This window comes from Schistocerca gregaria, chromosome 8 (genome assembly GCF_023897955.1).
Source record: "Schistocerca gregaria isolate iqSchGreg1 chromosome 8, iqSchGreg1.2, whole genome shotgun sequence".
NCBI lineage: Eukaryota > Metazoa > Arthropoda > Insecta > Orthoptera > Acrididae > Schistocerca > Schistocerca gregaria.
Window position 1 is genome coordinate 327,917,036 of NC_064927.1, and position 23,468 is coordinate 327,940,503.

A 23,468-nucleotide genomic window follows, 5' to 3' on the forward strand; every position below is an offset into this window, starting at 1 on the left:
TTGCAGTTTCTTCAGTTTTAATCTACAGGTCATAACCAATAGATTGTGGTCAGAGTCCACATCTGCCCCTGGAAATGTCTTACAATTTAAAACCTGGTTCCTAAATCTCTGTCTTACCATTACATAATCTGTCTGATACCTTTTAGTATCTCCAGGTTTCTTCCATACATACAACCTTCTTTCATGGTTTTTAAACCAAGTGTTAGCTATGATTAAGTTTTGCTCTGTGCAAAATTCTACCAGGCCGCTTCCTCTTTCATTTCTTAGCCCCAATCCATATTCACCTACTACGTTTCCTTCTCTCTCTTTTCCTACACTCGAATTCCAGTCACCCATGACTATTAAATATTCGTCTCCCTTCACTATCTGAATAATTTCTTTTATTTCATCATACGTTTCTTCAATTTTTTCGTCATCTGCAGAGCTAGTTGGCATATAAACTTGTACTACTGTAGTACATGTGGGCATCGTATCTATCTTGGCCACAATATGCGTTCACTATGCTGTTTGTAGTAGCTTACCCGCATTCCTATTTTCCTATTCATTATTAAACCTACTCCTGCATTACCCCTATTTGATTTTGTGTTTATAACCCTGTAGTCACCTGACCAGAAGTCTTGTTCCTCCTTCCACCGAACTTCACTAATTCCCACTATATCTAACTTTAACCTATCCATTTCCCTTTTTAAATTTTCTAACCTACCTGCCCGATTAAGTGATCTGACATTCCACGTTCTGATCCGTAGAACACCAGTTTTCTTTCTCCTGATAACGACATCCTCTTGAGTAGTCCCCGCCCGGAGATCCGAATGGGGGACTATTTTACCTCCGGAATATTTTACCCAAGAGGACGCCATCATCATTTAATCATACAGTAAAGCTGCATGCCCTCGGGAAAAATTACGGCCGTAGTTTCCCCTTGCTTTCAGCCGTTCGCAGTACCAGCACAGCAAGGCCGTTTTGGTTATTTGGTTATTGTTACAAGGCCAGACCAGTCAATCATCCAGACTGTTGCCCTTGCAACTACTGAAAAGGCTGCTGCCTCTCTTCAGGAACCATACGTTTGTCTGGCCTCTCAACAGATACCCCTCCGTTGTGGTTGTACCTACTGTACGGCTATCTGTATCGCTTAGCGTACAGCTCTATACAAACGCTGCTCTCTCGATCGTTAAGTGGAGGCCATCGGTGAGAGGTAATGTCTGAAATATGATATTTTTGGCAGACTCTTGAGGCTGTAGATCTTGGAATATTGCATTCCCTAACTATTTACAAAACGGAAAGTCCCATACGTCTAGTTCCAACTACCAAAGTCTGCTGATTCCCTTCATGAGACGCTAATTATGTCGGAAACCTTGTCACATAATCACCTGAGTACAAATTATAGCTCTTCCAGTGCACCACGCTTTTATACGTTTTGCATGCGTCACTACCGTCATCTTTATGTTGTGCATATCGTTATCCCACGGCTTTTGTCACCTCTGTATAATACCCAACACCCATGTGAAAAACACCTATCTGAAATGGCAGAGTAACATATCAAAATACCCCACCGACCAAATAAGGGCCTACATATCAATTCGTTAGAAATACTGGAACTATAGTCATACCACAAAATATATGAAGACAAAATATTTAAAAAAAATAAGAAAGTTGGTTAGTGTATTTCTATAGCTCCTTCGACAGTATCCGTAAACAGGTTAATAAAACACTGGTACAAAGAAATAAGTACTTTTATAGGTATACACTGTGAGACAAAGAAGGTGAATGTGGCGGAATATATCATGGATTAAGAGGATGTGTGATGTGATTTCAGTGATTACAAAATCAAACGAAATTTAGAAAGAATTTGGCAGTAGAGGCCACTTATTAACATGCACTGATCATAAACTCCATGTATCCCTCCTAGAGGGAAGCTGACCCACAACTGTTGCAACTGTTCCTTGATGTTCTAGTTAAAGGCACTGGGATGCAGTTGACGCTGATATGGCTCCATATACGTTCTATCGGGAACAGATATTGGGATACTGTAGCCATGGGAGCCCCTCAACATCATGCCGACAGGTTTTAGAATGCTTACAATATGTTGATGAGCATTATCCTGTTGAAAAATGGCACCACGATACTATTGAATGAGGGATATCGCAGGAGCATGGAGCATGAGGGTGACACAGTACTGTGTCATCACAGCTTTTTTAGTCGCCACCAGCAGTGACCTGAAGTCACGCCTAACGTCCTCTCGCATTGCGATGCCAGGAGTAACACAGCTGTGCCTCTCCAAAACGTTGGAAGACTGGGACGTTTACCTTGCTTGCCGCCATATTCGACGATGATTGTCGCAAGGATAGCGCAAAACTACAACTCGTCGCTGAGCACAATACGACACCATCAGCAGCACAAGCTTCACGGTCACGACAAAATCCCAAACGCAGCTGTCTGTGTTGCCTTAGTTACCGGGAGCCTTGGCATGGGATGGTATTTCCCGAGTCGACTGTTGTTAGTCTCCGAACAATGGCGCGGGATGGCACAGAACGTTGCAGGGAGAAATTTTTTCTTTTCCGATGGCAAGAGCATATGTAAAGGGATTACGATATGGCTGGTGCACAATATGGCGCTCCTCCTTTTTGGTGGTCACTCGTTATCGAACGATAGTTTGACGACAAGTATATTTCGGTATTCTCACAAGCTGCGACATTGTCGCGAATAAAACAGTGACCCATATATAAAATAAGTTTCCATTAATTTACGTCTATGGTCACAAATTTTTGTTAACACGTTACCGATTTCTGTCTATAATGACCACCATCAGATCTGTTTGATAGAAAACGAAGTCCTAATGTACTGCAGCCAAAGTGGCATCGTCAAATGTTAAATGCAAAATCTGCACCAGCATCGTCAAGTATATATAAATAACATCTTACACATGAGTCATGTTGTCAATAGTACTACTGACTTTATTTTTTATAAAACAGATCTGATGTTGGTCATTGTTGTGGTTGGCAGGAGAGCCAACCCCCTATTGCTAAAGGAGGCCGAAATGCACACGTTTTAGCTCACACAGGCTGGCGTGAGGTCTGGAACATGATAAGGGAATTAGAATTGAGAAAAACGGACGTAGCTGGTGGAATACTTAACTTTAATCCATTAATGGAGAACGTCGCTCTTGACATTACATGATTCACAATATCCATAGTACGGATACTGGCCCCTTGCTAGGACGTAGCAAATAACGTAGCTGAAGGCTATGCTAACTATCGTCTCGGCAAATGAGAACGTAGAAGTCAGTGAACCATCGCTAGCAAAGTCGGCTGTACAACTGGGGCGAGTGCTAGGAAGTCTCTCTAGACCTGCCGTGTGGCGGTGCTCGGTCTGCAATCACTGATAGTGGCGACACGCGGGTCCGACGTATACTACCGGACCGCGGCCGATTTAAAGGCTACCACCTAGCAAGTGTGGTGTCTGGCGGTGACACCACAGTCATTATAGACCGAAACCCGTAATCTGATAACAAGAAGTTTGTGACCATAGACGTAAATTAAAGAAACTTATTTCGGTATTCGTTTTCGCAGTTTTCTATGTTATTAGTTAGCGATACGTTTCTGACAACGTATTTACATGTGGTGCAGCAGCGACATAATCATACACCGAAACTATAGAGAGTAATTTGGTGGGTCATGTGACCTTCAACAGGCTATCTCCCTCCTATCAGTGGTCCAACATTCTCGGCCAGGACACTCCACACGTTTGAGGTCTAGGTGCCGTTCAGTTGACGGCAGATGTGAGAGCCATTATTTAAACAAAGAGGTATAACGTTTAACACTGACTCTCCATCGGGTGAGAATTCACTCTGTAAATAAATGCTAGTTCGCAGCTGGCTTTCATCACTGGTTGAATAGTTCTGTGTCCTACATTAAACAATTAGATTGAGAACTATTTATACTGTTGGTTTTGAAAAGTCGAAGGTAACATATTCGGAAATATGCACAAAATAGAAAGCTGTTTCCGATTATTTATTCCAGCCATAAATGCAATTCAATAAAGGCAATTACCGGTTTCGGTCTTTATAGGCGATTTTCAAGCTTTGGTAGATTTTATTTTGTGTTCATTTTAGGAGAGTACTTGATGAACCATTACTACATGGAAAACACACTTATTTATTATTTGTTTAACTAATCAGTTAGTGAAATACTAATAAATAAGAGTGTCTTTTCACGTTAGTCACAGTGTAAGCGCCAATATACCGGGTGATCAAAAATTCAGTATAAATTTGAAAACGGAATAAATCACGGAATAATGTAGATAGAGAAGTATAAATTAACACACATGCTTGGAATGACATAGGGTTTTACTAGACAAAAAAATACAAAAGTTCACAAAATGTCCGACAGATGGCGCTTCATCTGATCAGAATAGCAATAATTAGCATAAGAAAGTAAGACAAAGCAAAGATGATGTTCATCGCAGGAAATGCTCAATATGTCCACCATCATTCCTCAACAATAGCTGCAGTCGACGGATAATGTTGTGAACAGCACTGTAAAGCATGTCCGGAGTTACGGTGAGGCATTGGCGTCGGATGTTGTCTTTCAGCATCCTTAGAGATGTCGGTCGATCACGATACACTTGCGACTTCAGGTAACCCCAAAGCCAATAATCGCACGGACTGTGGCCTGGGGACCTGGGAGGCCAAGCATGGCGAAAGTGGCGGCTGAGCACACGATCATCACCAAACGACGCGCGCAAGAGATCTTTCACGCGTCTAGCAATATGGGGTGGAGCGCCATCCTGCATAAGCATCGTACGTTCCAGCAGGTGTTTATCAGCCAGGCCGGGGATGATGCGGTTCTGTAACATATCGGCGTACCTCTCACCCGTCACGGTAGCAATTACGGTTTGCTGTCCAGCGTCATCTATCGGACATTTTGTGAACTTTTTTTTTGTTCTGATAACACCCCATGTGATTCCAAGCATGTGTGTCAATTTTTACCTTTCTATCTACATTATTCCGTGGTTTATTAAGTTTTCGAATTTATACTGACTTTTTGATCACCTGGTATTAAGCTTTGAAACGCAGTGAAGAAGTAACAATCATTAAATACTTCTAGTATAACGTAATTTTTATGTAACTGTTATCTTCAGATTCAAAACTTTCTAAACTGAAAACCGATAAAATTCAAAGTTACCTTAAAAAGTCGTTGGTTTTACCTAGTCGCTAGAATTGGTGTTTTCACATAAATTCATCGTGTTATTGTTCAAACAAAACTTACATGCCCCTGCTTATAAAGCGTGTGAGACGGTGCTTAACATTGAAAGGTGCACAAATTATGATTTTCTCTTATTACCGCAGGAAGTAAATGTGGGACGCGATTTGTTCGCTAACGATTTCTATGTTTTTACAGCAGTGTTTTCAGAGTTGTTTGACAGCATATTGGAATTCTGCGAGATATTACATGTCATTTCGTACGAATTAAACGCATCACAGCAAAGAGGACTATCGTTATGAGCCACAGATCTTGCTGTGCGGTGTGGCCAGCGAGCCTCAACGATACAGGTATCCACACTGCAGCTGCAAACACGTCGGAGAAGTATTTACTGAGGAGCCAAGTAAACGTGTGGTTTCTGAAGAAGGTCAGCAACCTATCCAGTAGTAGCACCTATAATAGTCTCGATTTCTACTTCAAGTGGCCTTGATGTGTAGGGACTACGGACGGCTGAAAGCAAGAGGAAATTACAGCCAAAATACTTTCTGAGGACACGGGGATCGTTTTGGAATTTATTGATAAACGCCGGCATCCTCTACTCTACAGTACTCCAACACTTAATAAATCCCACTATTCGGGTATTCGGGAGCGGACTACACAGGAGGATTTCGTCATCAGGAGAAACAAAACTATCTTACCACGGGTCGGAACGTGGTATATTACACACATCAAAAAAGGACTCTTGAAGACAGACATTGACTGTGAATATTGTATCACAGACAGAGTCCCCTTGACTGCTCAGATATGTCACTAAACCCGACCAAAGATGTAAACAACCATGAATGAGCAGCGCCTATTAGACGGAGGGGGCCGACAGCTGAACAGTTCCATGATTCCACCAGGAAGGAGGTACACGGCTCGTGTTATCTGTAGTTCAACGGTGTCTAGACGGTCAATACCGCTGTTTGATCGTGTCCACATCGTTACTACAGGGTGTTTCAAAAATGACCGGTATATCTGAAACGGCAATAAAAACTAGACCAGCAGCGATAGAAATACACCGTTTGTTGCAATATGCTTGGGACAACAGTACATTTTCAGGCGGACAAACTTTCGAAATTACAGTGGTTACAATTTTCAACAACAGATGGCGCTGCAAGTGATGTGAAAGATATAGAAGACAACGCAGTCTGTGGGTGCGCCATTCTGTACGTCGTCTTTCTGCTGTAAGCGTGTGCTGTTCACAACGTGCAAGTGTGCTGTGGACAACATAGTTTATTCCTTAGAACAGAGGATTTTTCTGATGTTGGAATTCGACCGCCTAGAACACAGTGTTGTTGCCACAAGACGAAGTTTTCAACGGAGGTTTAATGTAACCAAAGGAGCAAAAAGTGATACAATAAAGGATCTGTTTGAAAAATTTCAACGGACTGGGAACGTGACGGATCAACGTGCTGGAAAGGTAGAGCGACCGCGTACGACAACCACAGAGGGCAACGTGCAGCTAGTGCAGCAGGTGATCCAACAGCTGCCTCGGGTTTCCGTTCGCTGTGTTGCAGCTGCGGTCCAAATGACGCCAACGTCCACATATCGTCTCGAACGCCAGAGTTTACACCTTTATCCATACAAAATTCAAACGAGGCAACCCCTCAGCGCCGCTACCATTGCTGCCCGAGAGACATTCGCTAACGATATAGTGCACAGGATTGATGACGGCGATATGCATGTGGGCAGCATTTGGTTTACTGACGAAGCTTATTTTTACCTGGACGGCTTCGTCAATAAACAGAACCGAAAAGCCCCATGTTGCTGTCCCATCGTCCCTGCATCCTCAAAAAGTACTGGTCTGGGCCGCCATTTCTTCCAAACAATCATAGGCCCATTTTTCAGATCCGAAACGATTACTGCATCACGCTATCTGGACATTCTTCGTGAATTTTTGGCGGTACAAACTGCCTTAGACGACACTGCGAACACCTCGTGGTTTATGCAAGATGGTGCCCGGACACATCGCACGGCCGACGTCTCTAATTTCCTGAATGAATATTTCGTTGATCGTGTGATTGCTTTGGGCTATCCGAAACATACAGGAGGTGGCGTGGATTGGCCTCCCTATTCGCGAGACATGAACCCCTGTGACTTCTTTCTGTGGGGACACTTGAAAGACCAGGTGTACGGCCAGAATCCAGGAACAATTGAACAGCTGTAGCAGTACATCTCATCTGCATGTGAAGCCATTCCGCCAGACAAGTTGTCAAAGGTTTCGGGTAATTTCATTCAGAGACTACGCCATATTATTGCTACGCATGATGGATATGTGGAAAATATCGTACTATAGAGTTTCCCAAACCGCAGCGCCATCTGTTGTTGACAATTGTAACTACTGTAATTTCGAAAGTTTGTCTGCCTGAAAATGTACTGTTGTCCCAAGCATATTGCAACAAACGGTGTATTTCTATCGCTGCTCTTTTATTTTGTATTGCCGTTTCAAATATACCGGTCATTTTTGAAACACCTTGTATGTGCCAGAAATGGCTCTGAACAAGGTAACTGTCAAGGCGTCTCGGAGTGAACCAAAGTGGTGTTGTTCGGACATGGAGGAGACACAGAGAGTCAGGAACTGTCGGAAAAATGATTCGCCCACGCCGTACAAAGGCAACTGCTGCAGTGGATGACAGCTACCTACGGATTATGGCTCGGAGGAACCCTGACAGCAATCCCACCATGTTGAATAATGTTTTTCGTGCAGCCACAGGATGTCATGTTGTGGCCCCAGTTGTGTGCAATAGGCTGCATGATGCGCAACTTCACTGTCGACGTCCATGGTGAGGTCCATCTTTGTAACCGCGACACCATGCAGCGCGTTACAGATGGGCCAACAACATGCCGAATACACCGCTCAGTATTGGCATAACGTTTTCTTAACCGATGAGTATCGCATATGCCTTGTACCGGACAATCGTCGGAGACATGTCTGGAGGCAACGCAGTCAGCCTGAACGCCTTAGGCACAATGTCGAGCGAGTGCAGCAAGGTGTTTTGGGGTGGCATTACGTGGGACTGACGTACTCTGCTGCTGGTCATGGAAGGCGCCGTAAGGGCTGTACGATAAGTGAATGCCATCCTACGACCGACAGTGGAACCACATCGGCAACATATTGGCGAGGCGTTCGTCTTCACGGACGGCAATGGTGCACATCTTGTGAATGGCTACGTTCAGGATAACTACATCGCTCCGCTAGAGTGCCCATTATGATCTCCAGACAAAAACCCTATCTAATATGCCTGGGATCGATTGAAAATGGCTGTTTATGGATGACGTGACCCACCAACCACTCTGAGGAATCTACGCCGAATCGCCGTTGAGGAGTGGGACAATCTGGACCAACAGTGCCTTGATGAACTTGTGGATAGTATGCCACGACAAATACAGGCATGGATCAATGCAGGAGGACGTGCTAATGGGTGTCAGAGGTACCGGTGTGTAGAGCAATCTAGACCATCATCTCTGAAGATCTCGCTGTATTTTGGTACAACATGCAATGTGTGATTTTCATGAGCAATAAAAAGGGCGGAAATGAGGTTTATGTTGATCTCTATTCAGTTTTCTGTACGAAACCGAGGTCATGAGAAACTTTTGTTGGTGTGTGTATATCCACCAACCGGAGAGTCGGGTTAGAGAAATTAAAAAGGGAAATATATAAGTCGAAGTTAGGTTTAGTGTTAACTAGTGTATGACACTGGCTGGGAGGACAGGACTGCTGATCAGGTGAGTACAGAAACATTAACAAAAAATCAAGTAGGAGTTGTGCACAAGGCGCGACAATAACGGGCAAGAAAATGGGAATGTAGCTGAGCTACTATGAGCAGCTCAGTGAACGCATTGTGGGACAACAGTTCATTGGACGGGCATCTACAGGCATTGCAGCAGCCAGGAAAGACACAAAGCCAACCCCAGCAACAGTAGTAAAAGTTCGTTTGCCTACTAACTCCGTAGATGAAGAATGGGTAGAATAATATATGAGGGAGTTCTGATCTTCAAGTGAGACGAAAGTTTAATTGTTCTGACGGACTTGAATTCGATGGTAGGTAGATGAGAATGTGGAACATCGACTTGGAGAAAAAAATTAAACGAGAAATCGCCCAGTAGAAATTTACACACGACATAATCATGTTAGGAGGTTGTATACGTGGAAGATACCTACAGACACCGAATGGTTTCAGGTAGAGTACCTACTACACTGAAGCGCCAAAGAAACTAATATAGGCATGCGTTCTCAAATACAGAGACATGTAAACAGGCAGAATACGTCACTGTGGTCGGCAACGCCTATATAAGACAGCAAGTGTCTGGGACAGTTTTTAGATCGGTTACTGCTGCTACAATGGCAGGTTATCAGGATTTAAGTATGTTCGAACGTAGTGTTATGGTCGGCGCACGAGCGGAGGGACACAGAATTTCCGAGGTAGCGATGAAGAAGGCACTTTCCCATACGACAATTTCACGAGTGTACCGCGAATATCAGGAATCCGGTAAAGCATCAGATCTCCGACATCGCTGCGGTCGAAGAAAGAGAATCGTACAACGTGACAGAAGTGCGCAACTCTTCCGCAAATTATGAATATCTCAATGCTGGACCATCAACAAGTATCAGCGTGCGAACCATTCAGCGATACATCATCTAAATGGTTTCAAATGGTATCGAGCGGATGGACTTGTACGGGTGTGGTGACAACCTCTTGAATCCATGGATCCTGCATGTCAGAAGGGGACTGTTCACGCTGGTGGAGGCTCTATAATGGTGTGGGGCATGTGTAGTTGGAGTGATATGGGACCTCTGATTCATCTAGATACGACTCTGACAAGTGTTGATATCCTTTCACCTTGTATTTTAATTTCACTCCTGAACCTTTCTTTTATTTCCATCATTGCTTCCTCGATGTACAGTAGGGTCGAAAGGCTACAGCCTTGTCTTACACCCTTCTTAATACGAGCACTTCGTTCTTGATCGTCAACTCTTATTATTCCCTCTTGGTTGTTGTACATATTATATATGACCCGTCTCTCCCTATAGCTTACCCCTACTTTTTTCAGTATCTCGAAGAGCTTGCACCATTTTATATTGTCGAACGCTTTTTCCACGTCGACAAATCCTATGAACGTGTCTTGATTTTTCTTTAGCCTTGCTTCCATTATTAGCCGTAACGTCAGAATTGCCTCTCTCGTGCCTTTACTTTTCCTAAAGCCAAACTGATCGTCACCTAGCGCATTCTCAATTTTCTTTTCCATTCTTCTGTATATTATTCTTGGAAGCACCTTCGATGCATGAGCTGTTAAGCTGATTGTGCGATAATTCTCGCACTTGTCAGCTCTTGCCATCTTCGGAATTGTGTGGATGATGCTTTTCCGAAAGTCAGATCGTATGTCGCCAGACTCATATATTCTACACACCAACGTGAATAGTCGTTTTGTTGCCACTTACCCCAAAGATTTTAGAAATTCTGATGGAATGTTATCTATCCCTTCTGCCTTACTTGACCGTAAGTCCTCTAAAGCTCTTTTAAATTCTGATTCTATTAATGGATCCCCTATCGCTTCTAAATCGACTCCTGTTTCTTCTTCTATCACATCAGACAAATCTTCACCGTCATAGAGGCTTTCAATGTATTCTTTCCACCTATCTGCTCTCTCCTCTGCATTTAACAGTGGAATTCCCGTTACACTCTTAATGTTATCACCGTTGCTTTTAATGTCACCAAAGGTTGTTTTGACTTTCCTGTATGCTGAGTCTGTCCTTACCACAATCATATCTTTTTCGATGTCTTCACATTTTTCCTGCAGCCATTTCGTCTTAGCTTCCCTGCACTTCATCTTTTAATTTCATTCCTCAGCGACTTGTGTTTCTGTATTCCTGATTTCCCGGAACCTGTTTGTACTTCCTCCTTCCATCAATCAACTGAAGTATTTCTTCTGTTACCCATGGTTTCTTCGCAGCTACCTTCTTTGTACCTATGTTTTCCTTCCCAACTTCTGTGATGGCTCTTTTTAGAGACGTCCATTCCTCTTCAGCTGTGTTGAAGGATACGAAATAAATACACTTAAGTTTCTGATGATGATATAATTCTGTCAGAGACGGATAAGTACGCTCTAGGATGGAAATCGAGAGGTGAGATGTACATGCGCAGACAAACAAGTTATTAAAATTTCAGAAAAAGTGGATGGCATATTGAAGAGAAAGAGCTTATCAAATCGAGAAAGTCAATAATGCATTAGTTCACCTCTAGCTCTTACGCAAGCGGTTATATAGCCTGGCGTTGACTGACAGAATTGTTGGATGTCATCCTAAGGGATATCTTCCCAAATTCTGTCCAGCCACACGTTAGATCGTCAAAATGCTGGGATCGTTGGCGAGCCCTGCCCGTAACCCTCCAAACGACCTCAGCTGAGAAGAGATCCAGGTGTGACTAGCATGAAAACAAGCATAAAAACTCTCACCTTGTGCGAGTGGGCGTTGTCTTGCTGAAATGTAAGCCTGGGATGGACTGCCATAAAGCACAACAAAACAGGATGTAGAATACCGCCAGAGTATCGCTGTGCTGCAAGGCTGCCACGAATGACAACCAAAAGAGTCTTACTACGAAAAGAAATAGCACCCCAGACCTTCACTCCTGTTTGTCGAGCTGTACAGTGGTCTAGAGTAAAGTTGGTACCCCATCGCTGTTGGAGGCGTCTCCAGACACTTCTTTGGTCTATAGTCTCATTGAATGGACTAGAATTGTCTCGAGTGATAACGCTTCGAAATGAGCCCCGATGATCTGTGAAGACATAACTCAATACTCCAAGACAATGGTTGGGTATCAACTTGACACTCACCAACCATACGGTCCAACAGCCTGGAATAATGGTCTGAGCTGCCTTTTTTTTTTCATAGCAGGACCCCTTTGGTTGTCATCCTCGGCATCCTGACAGTGCAGCGGTTCATCGACGATATTCTACGCCCCATTTTGTTGTCCTTCTTAGCAAGCTATCCTGGGCGTACATTTCAGTAAGATAATCCTCACCTGCACAGAGCGAGAGTTTCTACTGCTTGTCTTCCTGCTGGTCAAAGTCTGCTTTGGCCAGTAAGGTCGCTGTATCTCTCCCCAGTTGAGAGCTTTTGGCCAATTGTGGGTATGTTCCTCCAACCAGTTTAAACGAATTTGCATTTTCAAGAGCTAAGGCAACAGTTGGACAGAAGATGACAAGAGGGAGTCTAACAACACTGTCACTAATTGCCAAACCAAATAACTGCTTGCATATGAGCCAGAGGTGGACAAACGCGTTACCGACTTGCTCTATTTGTGAAGCTCTTTCTCTTGAATAAATTATCCAATTTTTCTGCAATAGTAAACATTCGTTTGCCTGTACGTATACATCACATCTACCGTTTTCAGGCCCATGGGGATAACTTTTAGGTGGTTGGTCGGTGCTTTACTTTCTTAATGTGTGTGTGAGGGAAGATTAGCTGAATGGAACAGACTGTTATAAAATGAACATCATAAAAGTAAAACGTGGGTAAAGGATTGTAGTAGTATGAAATCAGATGTTGCTAGGGTAATTAGAGTAGGGAATGAGACTCTGAAAGTAGTAGAAGAATTTTGCTATTTGGGCAGCAAAATAACTGCTGGAGGCCAAAGAAGATATAGACCGAGCGAGGTGGCGCAGTGGTTAGCACACTGGACTCGCATTCGGGAGGACGACGGTTCAATCCCGTCTCCGGCCATCCTGATTTAGGTTTCCCGTGATTTCCCTAAATCGTTTCAGGCAAATGCCGGGATGGTTCCTTGAAAGGGCACGGCCGATTTCCTTACCTATCCTTCCCTAACCCGAGCTTGCGCTCCGTCTCTAATGACCTCGTTGTCGACGGGACGTTAAACACTAACCACCACCACCACCACCACCAAAGAAGATACAAAATTTGCAAAAGTTGTAACAAGAACAATGTTCCCGAGAAAGATAAATTTGATAACATCAAATATAAATGTGTTTGAATATTTTTTTAAGACATTTGTCTGACTTAAGCTTTGCACGGAGATCAAAATAGGACGATAAACATTTCATGCCAGAAGATAATAGAAGCTTTTGTACTGTGGTACTACAGAGGAATGCTGAAGTTTAGATGGGTAGATCGGATAACTAACAGGAATTAGTGTATCGAACTGAGGGAAAACGAAGTTTGTGACACAAATTGACTAAAAGAAGTGACCAGTTGATAGCACACATTTTGGGGAATCAAGGATTCGTCACTATGATAACGGAAGATTGTATGTGGGGCGAGAGGGTGTTAAAAACTGTAGAACGAGATTATGTCGCGGCTTCAGTCATGAAGTTCAGTTGGTCGTAGTTGGGACTAGCTATGCAGAGAAGAAGAGGCTTACACTGGTCAACATCAGAAGTGTCCTACCACCAGCTTTACATCCCACCTTCATCAATAGTTCTTCCCTCACTCCTCGCACGCCCTTCCGCCACAAACAAGCGTAAAGGGCCGTATCATCAACAAGGAAAAATTTTATCCACCGAACAACAGATGTGATTAAGCAGCTGATGTGCATCCTTGGGAAAGTACGCAGATGGCTTACCATCAAAACATGTGTACTGTATGTGTGCATCCAGATACCGAGACCAGGTTATACTCATTTTCATAACGAAACTCTTAAGGGGAAATTTCGGTTTACCTACACCCAACCGTCCCCGTCATCTGAAGAATGATTCCCGATGTACCTTAATGTTATCTCTACTGCTCATTTCTTATGTGTTTAAGCGTTCATTAGCACCACACAAGATACTTTATAGCCCACCATTCATTTAAGGCCTGAACGTTGTGATTTGCACAGAATCTTCGCCGTAACCGTAACGGCCTGGCATATCGTAGTGAATCCCATAATATTTGTAGAAATCAGATGACGGCCCCAATGTACAAACCAACACCTTACCACACACTAAACAAACTGATGAAAAAGAGGAAGGCACTGAAGTCGCTTTCGAAGGGAAAGAAGAGGGTACACGGACGCCTGGCTATATTGATTTAAGGCTGGTATCATAATGATTCCTTTGAAAATACTGGAGTCAGTTTCCTGCACCATCGATCCGCAGTCCACCTTTTTTCCCCATCTCTGATGACAGTGTGCACAACGGAAAGTTACTTTCTGCTTTCTTTTCAAAACAGATAAAGTTAAGGTTTATCCTACTAGATATGTATCTAGCAAATATTTTGCAAGGACGTCTTTCTTAGAGTTGCCAAGCATGATGTCGTTTGCTTCGCTTAACTGTGAGCCTACATAATAAGTTTGCCTGTCCTTGGATAGTTCTCCTCGTGGATTTAAGTCAAACAACTAACACCATCTGTTACTTACTAATCGTATGATAAAATGCATTTTTACCAGGAGTGCGCGGCTCTACAGTCATCGTCATTAGGTGTAAGTTACCGGTTGTGACAAAATCTCGCTTGATTTCACGACAAGATTTTTCGCATAGCACTTCCTCAGTTCTAATGGTTCATCACATTAGAAACTAGCAGATGCTAAATGTTAATGTAATGTACAGTACAGCAGTGCAGCAAGCATTATAGTTTGTGGCGTATCCAGGTTTGTGGTAAAAGAAATTATTCAATTTGTCCAACATACCTGATGACTTTCTGGTGACTTTCAATGCACTGACATAATTTTTCGTACATTTCATCATCGCAAGTATTCTCCGTCTGGCCGATCACGACATTGTCCCTTTTTACTAGCCCTACTTCGTTGTTCTCCGATTTCAGACTGACAATGCGCAGCGTAAGAATTCGCATCTCCGCAGCCGTGAGGATCATGACAGTAACGAAGAGTAAGTCCACACTGTTGCTGAGCTGTGTTGCCCACGTCGCTAACATGCACTGCAAGGCGTACGACAGCTCGTAGTAGTTGGTGTTGTTGTCCCAGCCGTGCTGAACTAGCGGCAGGCGCCGTTGTTCTGGCTGCGTAATGATCGGCATGGGGAACCACACAGGGTACTGCGAGAACATTAGGAACAACAGTCCTATGGTGAGGCGGGAGGCACGCCGCTGGGAGCCTCGCCGAATGTCAGCCAAGGCAGGGTCTGCCGAACAGAATTCGCTTTGCACAGACATCAGCACCTCCACGCGGCGAGCCAGTGCGTTGTACTGTCGCCGACTGCGCATGAACAAGGCCATCTTGGCGGTGCCGCAGGCATTGGTGAAGGCGCTGATGAATACCAGCGTCGTCTCATCCATGTCTCCCCAGCTGTAGTAAAGGGACAGTGAACTTTCTATCGCGTTCCACACGCCCATTGCGAGGCAGAAAGCGTTGTACACGTCATAAAACCATGAACCAGACAGAGGCCACGCACCAAAGAGCCACAGATGGCGGATGTTCAGTTTGAGGATCGACTGCCCACTGTCAGCCCAGGACAGTGGCATTTCAGTTTCCTCCGGTACTTCTCGCGCCATCTAGTTAGTCTAGAAGTGCCGCTGACTGGCGCTTCATTCGTAAGATAATTAAATTAGATGACAAACGACAGCTAGTCGGGATCGTTCAGTCTTTTTTACATCCACTGAGATTCCAGCGACCATCTATATATAAATGAACGTAACTGCAGCAAATATCCGGCTTGATAATGAGTTGTCAGTAATAGAGTGATGTTGAGCATGGTAACCCATTATTTAGGGTCTTGTAAAGTTAATGAAGTCTGAGTTACGTAATGCAGGCAAAGTAACACGACACGATAAATGAAAGATGCAAGTGGTTTGGTCGTCTTGCTCAGCATTACAGAAATTGATGGATCAGCCCAATTAAGTAGAAGGAAGATTATGGTTTAACGTCCCGTTAACACTGAGGTCATTAGAGACGGCGCAATTAAATGTAACTACTCCCTCTCCACCTCGTTACGTCGACGCTGAGCATATTTTCCGTGTATCAAAGGAAATTTACTTGTAACATGTGCTGGAAACTGAGCCTACTTTCATCAGTTGTCAGATATATATTTATATGTGTCTTTGATAAATCAGTTGCCCCACATAGAAAGTGCTGAATACTGGAACACATTATAGCTAGCTTAACTGTCTAGAATTGAATACACAGTATTCAACGTGAATCTGAATCTGACTTAGATGCTGGTGTATTTTTTATTCTCACAGTGTCAACGCCTTGATGAGACACATTCGGTCCACATCAATCTATATGAATGGGCAGTTTTAGATGAGGCAAATGGTCGTTTTCGATTCCTTCCTTGGTGTGTGCTAGGAAAGTGTTGTATGTCAACACAACATTTTGCTTGCAGTGTGCTTGTATGACTGACCCTGGTGTACATCTGTTGTATAGTAGGCTTGACAATTGGTACTAATAATAAATCTGTAAAACCGTTGTGTCTGTTTCTCTGCTTTTGTCCACGCCAATCTCCAAAGCTACTTCACATTGTGATTTAAAATTTTGCGACTGCTAAAACTTTCTGGTCTGTCTGTTACAATGTCTCAACAAGCTGATCTCCGAAACCACTAGATGAATCTTTTGGGGTAACTTCAGCGTCACTATGGGCATCATATTGAGCATATTTCATCACAGTCAGAAAACGAGAAAAATATATTCTTGCACATTATATATATTATATATATGTATGTGGTTATGTATGTTCACATCTCCTCTAAAACTGCTGGATTGACTTCAACTAAACTTTGTTCACATATCAGTTACCGTCTGGAAAGCGTCACTGTGGGGGTAAAAACACCTGACTGTCACTCAGCTAGTGATGTCATATGGAAAGTTCTTTGACACATGACACTCATGCCTGCTGGGTGTTCAGTTTTCTCTAGAAAGTGACAAAAATGCTGAATAGGATTAGTTCATAACCATAGATGAATGTAGACCGTGCACAACTCCTATCTACGCAGTGTTAATATGCTAAACCAACCTATAAGTGAACTGACAGAGCGAAAAATTCCATGTTCCTGTCGTGTACTGTGGCTGTCGAATCGAAGGCTACAGTTTTTCATACCTGTGCTTATGCTTTAACTTTAACAGCTGAACGCCTTCTTGTAAGAGTAGTGGCCCAGTCACATGGTCACGGCCTATGTTCGACGTCAACCTGCTATGAACACTCACAGACGGCACGTCGCATCGGAGGGTATATAATTCCTGTCGGGAGTACGCGGGAAACAGTGCAGTCATTATCGTAATGTGAAAACAGAAAGATTTGTCAGACGTCCAAACGGGTATGATCATTGGGTTTCAGATCAAGGGTGGAAGCTTTTGAGATGGCAGAGTTTGTAAACTGTTTGGGGATCGTCTGATTAAAGTATACAGCGTATGGCGAAATGGCGCTATCCAAAACCAGTGCCGAGGCAACTGTGACACACTGCAGGCATAGATGACAGGCGTGAACGACAGCTGCAGAAATGTGTAGGGGCGAACACACGTCTTATTTTCAACAACTGACAACCCAGCTGAACCAAAGGATTACCAACAGGGTCTCCTCAATGACCGCCCAACAAATGTTTATGTGTATTGGCGTCTGCCGCAGGTGCCTGGTTCGTGCACCCATGTTGAAAGCTGTTCATCAGTGACGAAGGCTGGAATTTGCACACCAATACCGCATCTGAGTCGCGAGAGGTGTTCTTTTCAGATGAATCACGTTTTATGCTCCATCTGACAGATTGTCGTTGGCGTCTACTGCCGCGCTATTACCATCTGTATGGTCTGGCCAGAGGTAGGAGCGTAATGTTTTCGTGGCATTCCCTGGATTAACCGGCCATTTTGGATGGCACAGTGGACCAACACCAAAACCTATGCCTCCTTGAGGGCAATGTCCACCCCTAAATGTAGTATTTTTTTCTCCTCGGCATGGTGGTCTCTACCAGTAGGACAATCCAACGTGTACCGCAGCTCGCAGTGCATGCTCGTGGTTCCAAGTGCACTAGGATGAATTTCCCGTACTCACATGGCCACCGAATCCCTTGGTTTAAATCCGATCGAGTATCTGTGGGAAAACCGCGATCAAGCTGTTCACGCCATTGTAACCTCCCACTTGTATCTGTTTTTGTCTGAAATTCAGCCCAAACGTACCTCCCACTCTATAAATGTCCAGGTACTACCAAAACTATGTCCCCACAAACTCTAAGCAAACTTAAACTCGTAAGCTAACCTTTGACTAAACAAAATGTCATTGTAAATGAACTGTAATTGATCTGAATGCAACTTGCCTTTATACTAAATACGCAACTAAAGTAAAACGCTTATCGGGCCCCAGTGAAACTTTCCACTTACTTCGCGTCTTGACCAACACTGGTGCAGATTTCGTGAAAGTACAACAGCAAACAGCATGCAGGCACCGGTTAAGTTAGATTTCTGTTTCTAAACAGACAAACTGTTGCATGTGGTAATGTGTAGTGATAAACAGAGGGCTGGAGAGTGTAACTATTCCTGTCAAATGGTATTCCAAGACAAAGAATTTAATATGAGATATGTATTCAAAAAGATAAAGCAAAATTTCGCATGATCTTCACACATAACATAGGTCTGAAAAATACTGTGCCTAACAAAGCGAACAATGATTTAAAATACTTACAGCATTAACAGAGAATTTCTATAGAAACCGAACGGCTTAATCAATTAATATGTTAATGCATCGCTCAGGGAAGTGGGGTGGTCTTTCCCTCAGCTCTGAGAAAATTAACTAGCTGGCAATAATCATTCCCAATTACACAGTGCTCCACTTTTACCTCTAACTTTTTCGTTTCAAAAAGAATAACAATATTCAAAATTTGTATCCTTTTCTCCTTACATTATTCCTTGCTGTTCTTTATACTACATCTTTCTTCATCTAACAAATACCATCACACGCCAACACAGCACTACTGAATATGTCCATCACCTACCACACTTCAATTACAAATGCATCAGACTGCGCAGGGGCAAAGACTGTGCCACGACGAGACCAAAGATTGTTTAACAGTTGCTTTAAGTATCTTTGGGTCTGTCCCAATACCTCCTGCCGAAGTTATATGGGCTGCTGGACCGTCTGACCACGAGAGTGGAAATGCGACCTCCCACTCCTTTATCCGCCATGATGAATCTCGAGCTGTGACGTCACCTGGCAGCTACTGCAGTTTGTTTACAACAGTGTCGCTCAGTGTTTCTATCGAAGGCGTGCATGTGAGTTCATGTTACACGTTAGTTAGTCCGTAATTCTTGTCCCGCCGAGTGTTCAGTTGGAAAGGAATTGTTCCGTGAGTCTTGTAGCTTCGTTCTTGGAATTATGTCTACAAATATGCCGTGTTGTGCAGTTGCTGAATGTAGTAATAGTGGACGTAGGACTGAAGGCGTAATTTATCATCGTTTTCCAAAAAATGTTGAACTACAGGGTAAGTGGATTGCTCGTTGTAAACGAGAGGACAAAATTAATGTTAATAATGCAAGAGTTTGTTCTGAACATTTTTGTGAAAGTGATTACAAACGAGACTTGCAGAATGAATTATTAGGTCTACCTACACGAAAACTGCTACAGGATAATGCTGTTCCGTCTCTAAAAATACCAAACTGGCACGGAAATGTATTCGAAGTTCCGGTAGTGTTCTAACAGAGAGAGAAGGTCGCTGTGACACTAGAACAGTAAAAAAAGAGCTCTCTCAACGTTGAAAACTTTATCTCCCAAGAAAAGTAAGCTGGACAAATCCAGCAACACAGACGTTTTTACTGATCCGCTAATTTCACTTAAAGACCAGGAAATTCAAGCACTGAAGAAAGAATTGGTTAGTTTGAAGATTAAAAATGTTCGACTGGAACAAAGAATTAACTTCATGAAAGAAGTTATAGAGCAAGCTACATCTATAAAACGTGATGTGTCTCACACTAAGAAGCACAAATGATGTGAGAAGTACACTTTCTCATTGTTTCACACCAAGACAAATTCGTTGTCTGTTAAAGAAGAGGAAGCAAGTAAAGTGGTGCTCAGAGGACATTGCAAATGCTCTCACATTGATAGCTTTGTCTCCTAAAGCATATGCCTACCTGAGGAGGAAGAATTATCCTTTTCCCTGCAGGTCAATACTCCAGACATGGACGAAACAGCTCAAGTACCAACCAGGTATTTTGAAACCAGTTTTGGAGTTAATTAAAGGTAGGTCAGAAATGTTCACATCATTAGAGGCGATTGGTGTCCTAAGCTTCGACGAGATGAACATTGATGGTCGTGTGACTTACATTCGTCCGACGATGTAGTACTCGGACCACACAACAATGTCCAAGTAGTCATGGTTCGCAGCTTGTTTTCAAAATGGAAGCAGCCAGTGTATTATGACTTTGATGTTGCAATGTCTAGTGATTTGTTACAGAATGTCATAAAAGAAGTTGAAACAGCAGGAATCACTATCGCAGCTGTTACGTGTGACCAAAAAATATGAATGTGTGGAAGCTACTTGGTGTGTCTACATCCAAAATGTTCTTTTCAAAGCCTATTGATCATAGCAGGAAAGTCTTGGTTATTTTTGATGTTCCACATTTGCTTAAGTTATTAAGAAATCATTTTATCGATGATGGGATCACTTTGGCTGATGGTACTGTGATTACAAAAAGGTTACACAAGATCTTCTTCGACATCAGGAAGGCGATCTTTCGATCAATCACCACATATCAGAGGTTCGTCTTAACGTTAGTGGACTTGATCGTCAGAATGTCCGAAGGGTTGCACAGATATTTTGACGTCGCACTGCCCAAGCTGTGAGATATGTTCTGCATACAGATCGCGAAGGAAGCTTCATGGAGCTGGTCAACGATGCTTTCGATGTGCTGAATTCGAGATACCTTCAAGATGAGAAAGCTCCCCTTAGAAGTGGTTACGGGTTTAATATCAGAAGTCAAGAAAACTCTCTAAAAAGATTTCTTGAAATATGTTCTAATATGCGAGAAGGAAAAAGAAAGAAACAGTCTTCTCCCGTTTCAGAAGGGATTCATTATATCAATAAATTCACTTTTTGGACTTCACAATGATATGAAAAATTCCCGAGCTCCTTATATATTGACAGTCAGACTTAATCAAGATTGTCTGGAAAATTTCTTTTCCAGAATCCGTGGCCTTGGTGTCTTCTACAACAATCCCACTCCTTTGGAGGTGAAAAACAGAATTCGTTTATTGATACTGACTGGAACTGCAAGTGAAATACCTTTGTCTTCTGGGGCTTCGACTTCAGAGGACAGAAATGAGAATTCTGCTTCTGAAAACTACCCGACACCAGCTGATGCAACTGAGGAATATTTTGCACGTTTCCTCTCCAGTGAAATATGTATACGTGTAACTGATAAATCATTTGACGTCCCTACAAATGAGGAAAACTTGCTCATAGATTTCGAGCTCAGTGATTCAGTGTGTACCAGTGAATGATGATGCTTCAAAATATGTAGCAGGATATATAGCATTCAAGTGCAAAACGTTAACAGTTCTTTGGGAAATAGAGCAGGGCAGTGTGTTGTTGATACATAATTAAGCCTGAAGTAAGACTGGATTACTATTATTTCAAAAGGGGGCCTCATTTCTCCCTCTACTGACTGGTTTGCTACAATACGTGAGTTAGAAATTATATTTGCTGCTTTTCATGGATCAAATATTTCTCATTGTAATAGAGTGATGATAACCTTAGCAGATCATATAAGTGCGAAATTTCCCGAACTTAATAGCAAAATAGTTCAGTTACATGTCAGAACAAGAACTTTTATACGGATTAGACATTTAAACAAAACAGCCAAAATTGATGCAATGAAACGGAATTCAGCAAGGAAGAATTGGCTCTGGTCAGCGTCGCCTTCAGCATCTTCGACATAGCTTCTGCATCAGCTTTGTAAGATAAGTTCAAAAATTACTATCTTTTTATTTACAAAAACATATGTAAAATAGGCACCACCCAAGTGTAAAACATTTACCGTACTCAGATGCCTGAAACACGAGCATGAATGCGGATACGAATATCGGCCACTAGTTTTGCGTGACGAATTTTCATCATTGCTTTAGATTAGATTAGATTAGTTTTTCGTTCCGTAGATCCGCGTTGAGGAGATCCTCGTGGATGTGGAACATGTCACTTTCTTTTAAGCTGAAATAACAATACTAATAGTATGAATATATACAACACATCATTTGTTTCTATTAAAAAATTCGTCAATGGAGTAGAAGGAGTTGGCCACTAGTAAGTCTTTCAGGCTCCTTTTAAACTGATCTTTATTTGTAACTCAGTTTTTTTTTTTTTTTGTTTGCTGGCAAATTATTGAAGATGAATGTTCTTGAGTAGTGGATCCCTTTTTGAACTAAACTAAGTGCTTTTAAGTCCTTGTGCAGATCATTTTTGTTCCTGGTATATATGAACTGAGCTGTTTGTTGGAAAAAGAGATATATTATTTAGGACAAATTTCATTAAGGAGTAAATATACTGAGAGGCAGTAGTTAGTATACCCAGTTCTTCGAAGAGGTTTCTACAAGACGTCCGTGAGTTTACTCCACAAACAATACGTATGACACACTTTTGGACTCTGAGAACTTTTGTTTGACTTGAAGAGTTACCCCAAAATATTATACCATATGACATTATGGAATGAAAGTAGGCAAAGTATGCAAGTTTATGTGGCCTATGTCTGCTAAGACTGTCAACCTCTTCTATCTGCTCTTCTTCGTACTTTATGAATATGCTGGGTGGAAACCTCTTACAGGTTCTGAATTGCATATAGTGAGTCTTTTCGAAGTTTAATGTCACTGAGTTAGCTTTGAACCATTTATTAATATCCATGAAAATATCATTAGCAGATCTTTCTAGAGCTACACTCGACATACTATTTATTGCAATACTTGTGTCATCTGCAAACAAAACGAACTCTGCTTCTGGCAGTGTAACTGATGAGAGATCATTAATGTACACAAGAAAGAGCAATGGCCCTAAGATGGATCCTTGTGGGTCACCACATGTAATTTCTTCCCATTCTGATGATGACTGAGGACTTAATTCACTAGTCCCTTGCACTGACACCCTTTGTTTCCTGTTAGCGAGGTATGACTTGAACCATTTTGCAGCACTGCCCGTGACACCATAGAATTATAATTTATTTAAAAGAATGTTGTGGTTTACACAATCGAATGCCTTTGACAAATCACAGAAAATACCTGCTGCTTGTAACTTTTTATTCAATGAATTAAGTACATTTTCACTGTAGGTGTAAATAGCCTTTTCGATATCAGAACCCTTCAGAAATCCAAACTGTGTTC

General features: G+C 42.5%; 1 protein-coding gene across 1 annotated transcript in view; it reads right to left on the reverse strand.

The window, feature by feature from the left end:
* LOC126284958 (odorant receptor Or2-like) overlaps positions 1-15,681 on the reverse strand; it is an 89,981-nt gene extending 74,300 nt beyond the window's left edge. The window contains exon 1 of the mRNA XM_049984232.1: positions 14,861-15,681. Coding sequence (XP_049840189.1) covers positions 14,861-15,681 — 821 coding nt within the window. The remainder of the gene's footprint in view (positions 1-14,860) is intronic.
* Positions 15,682-23,468: the final 7,787 nt, after the last annotated feature.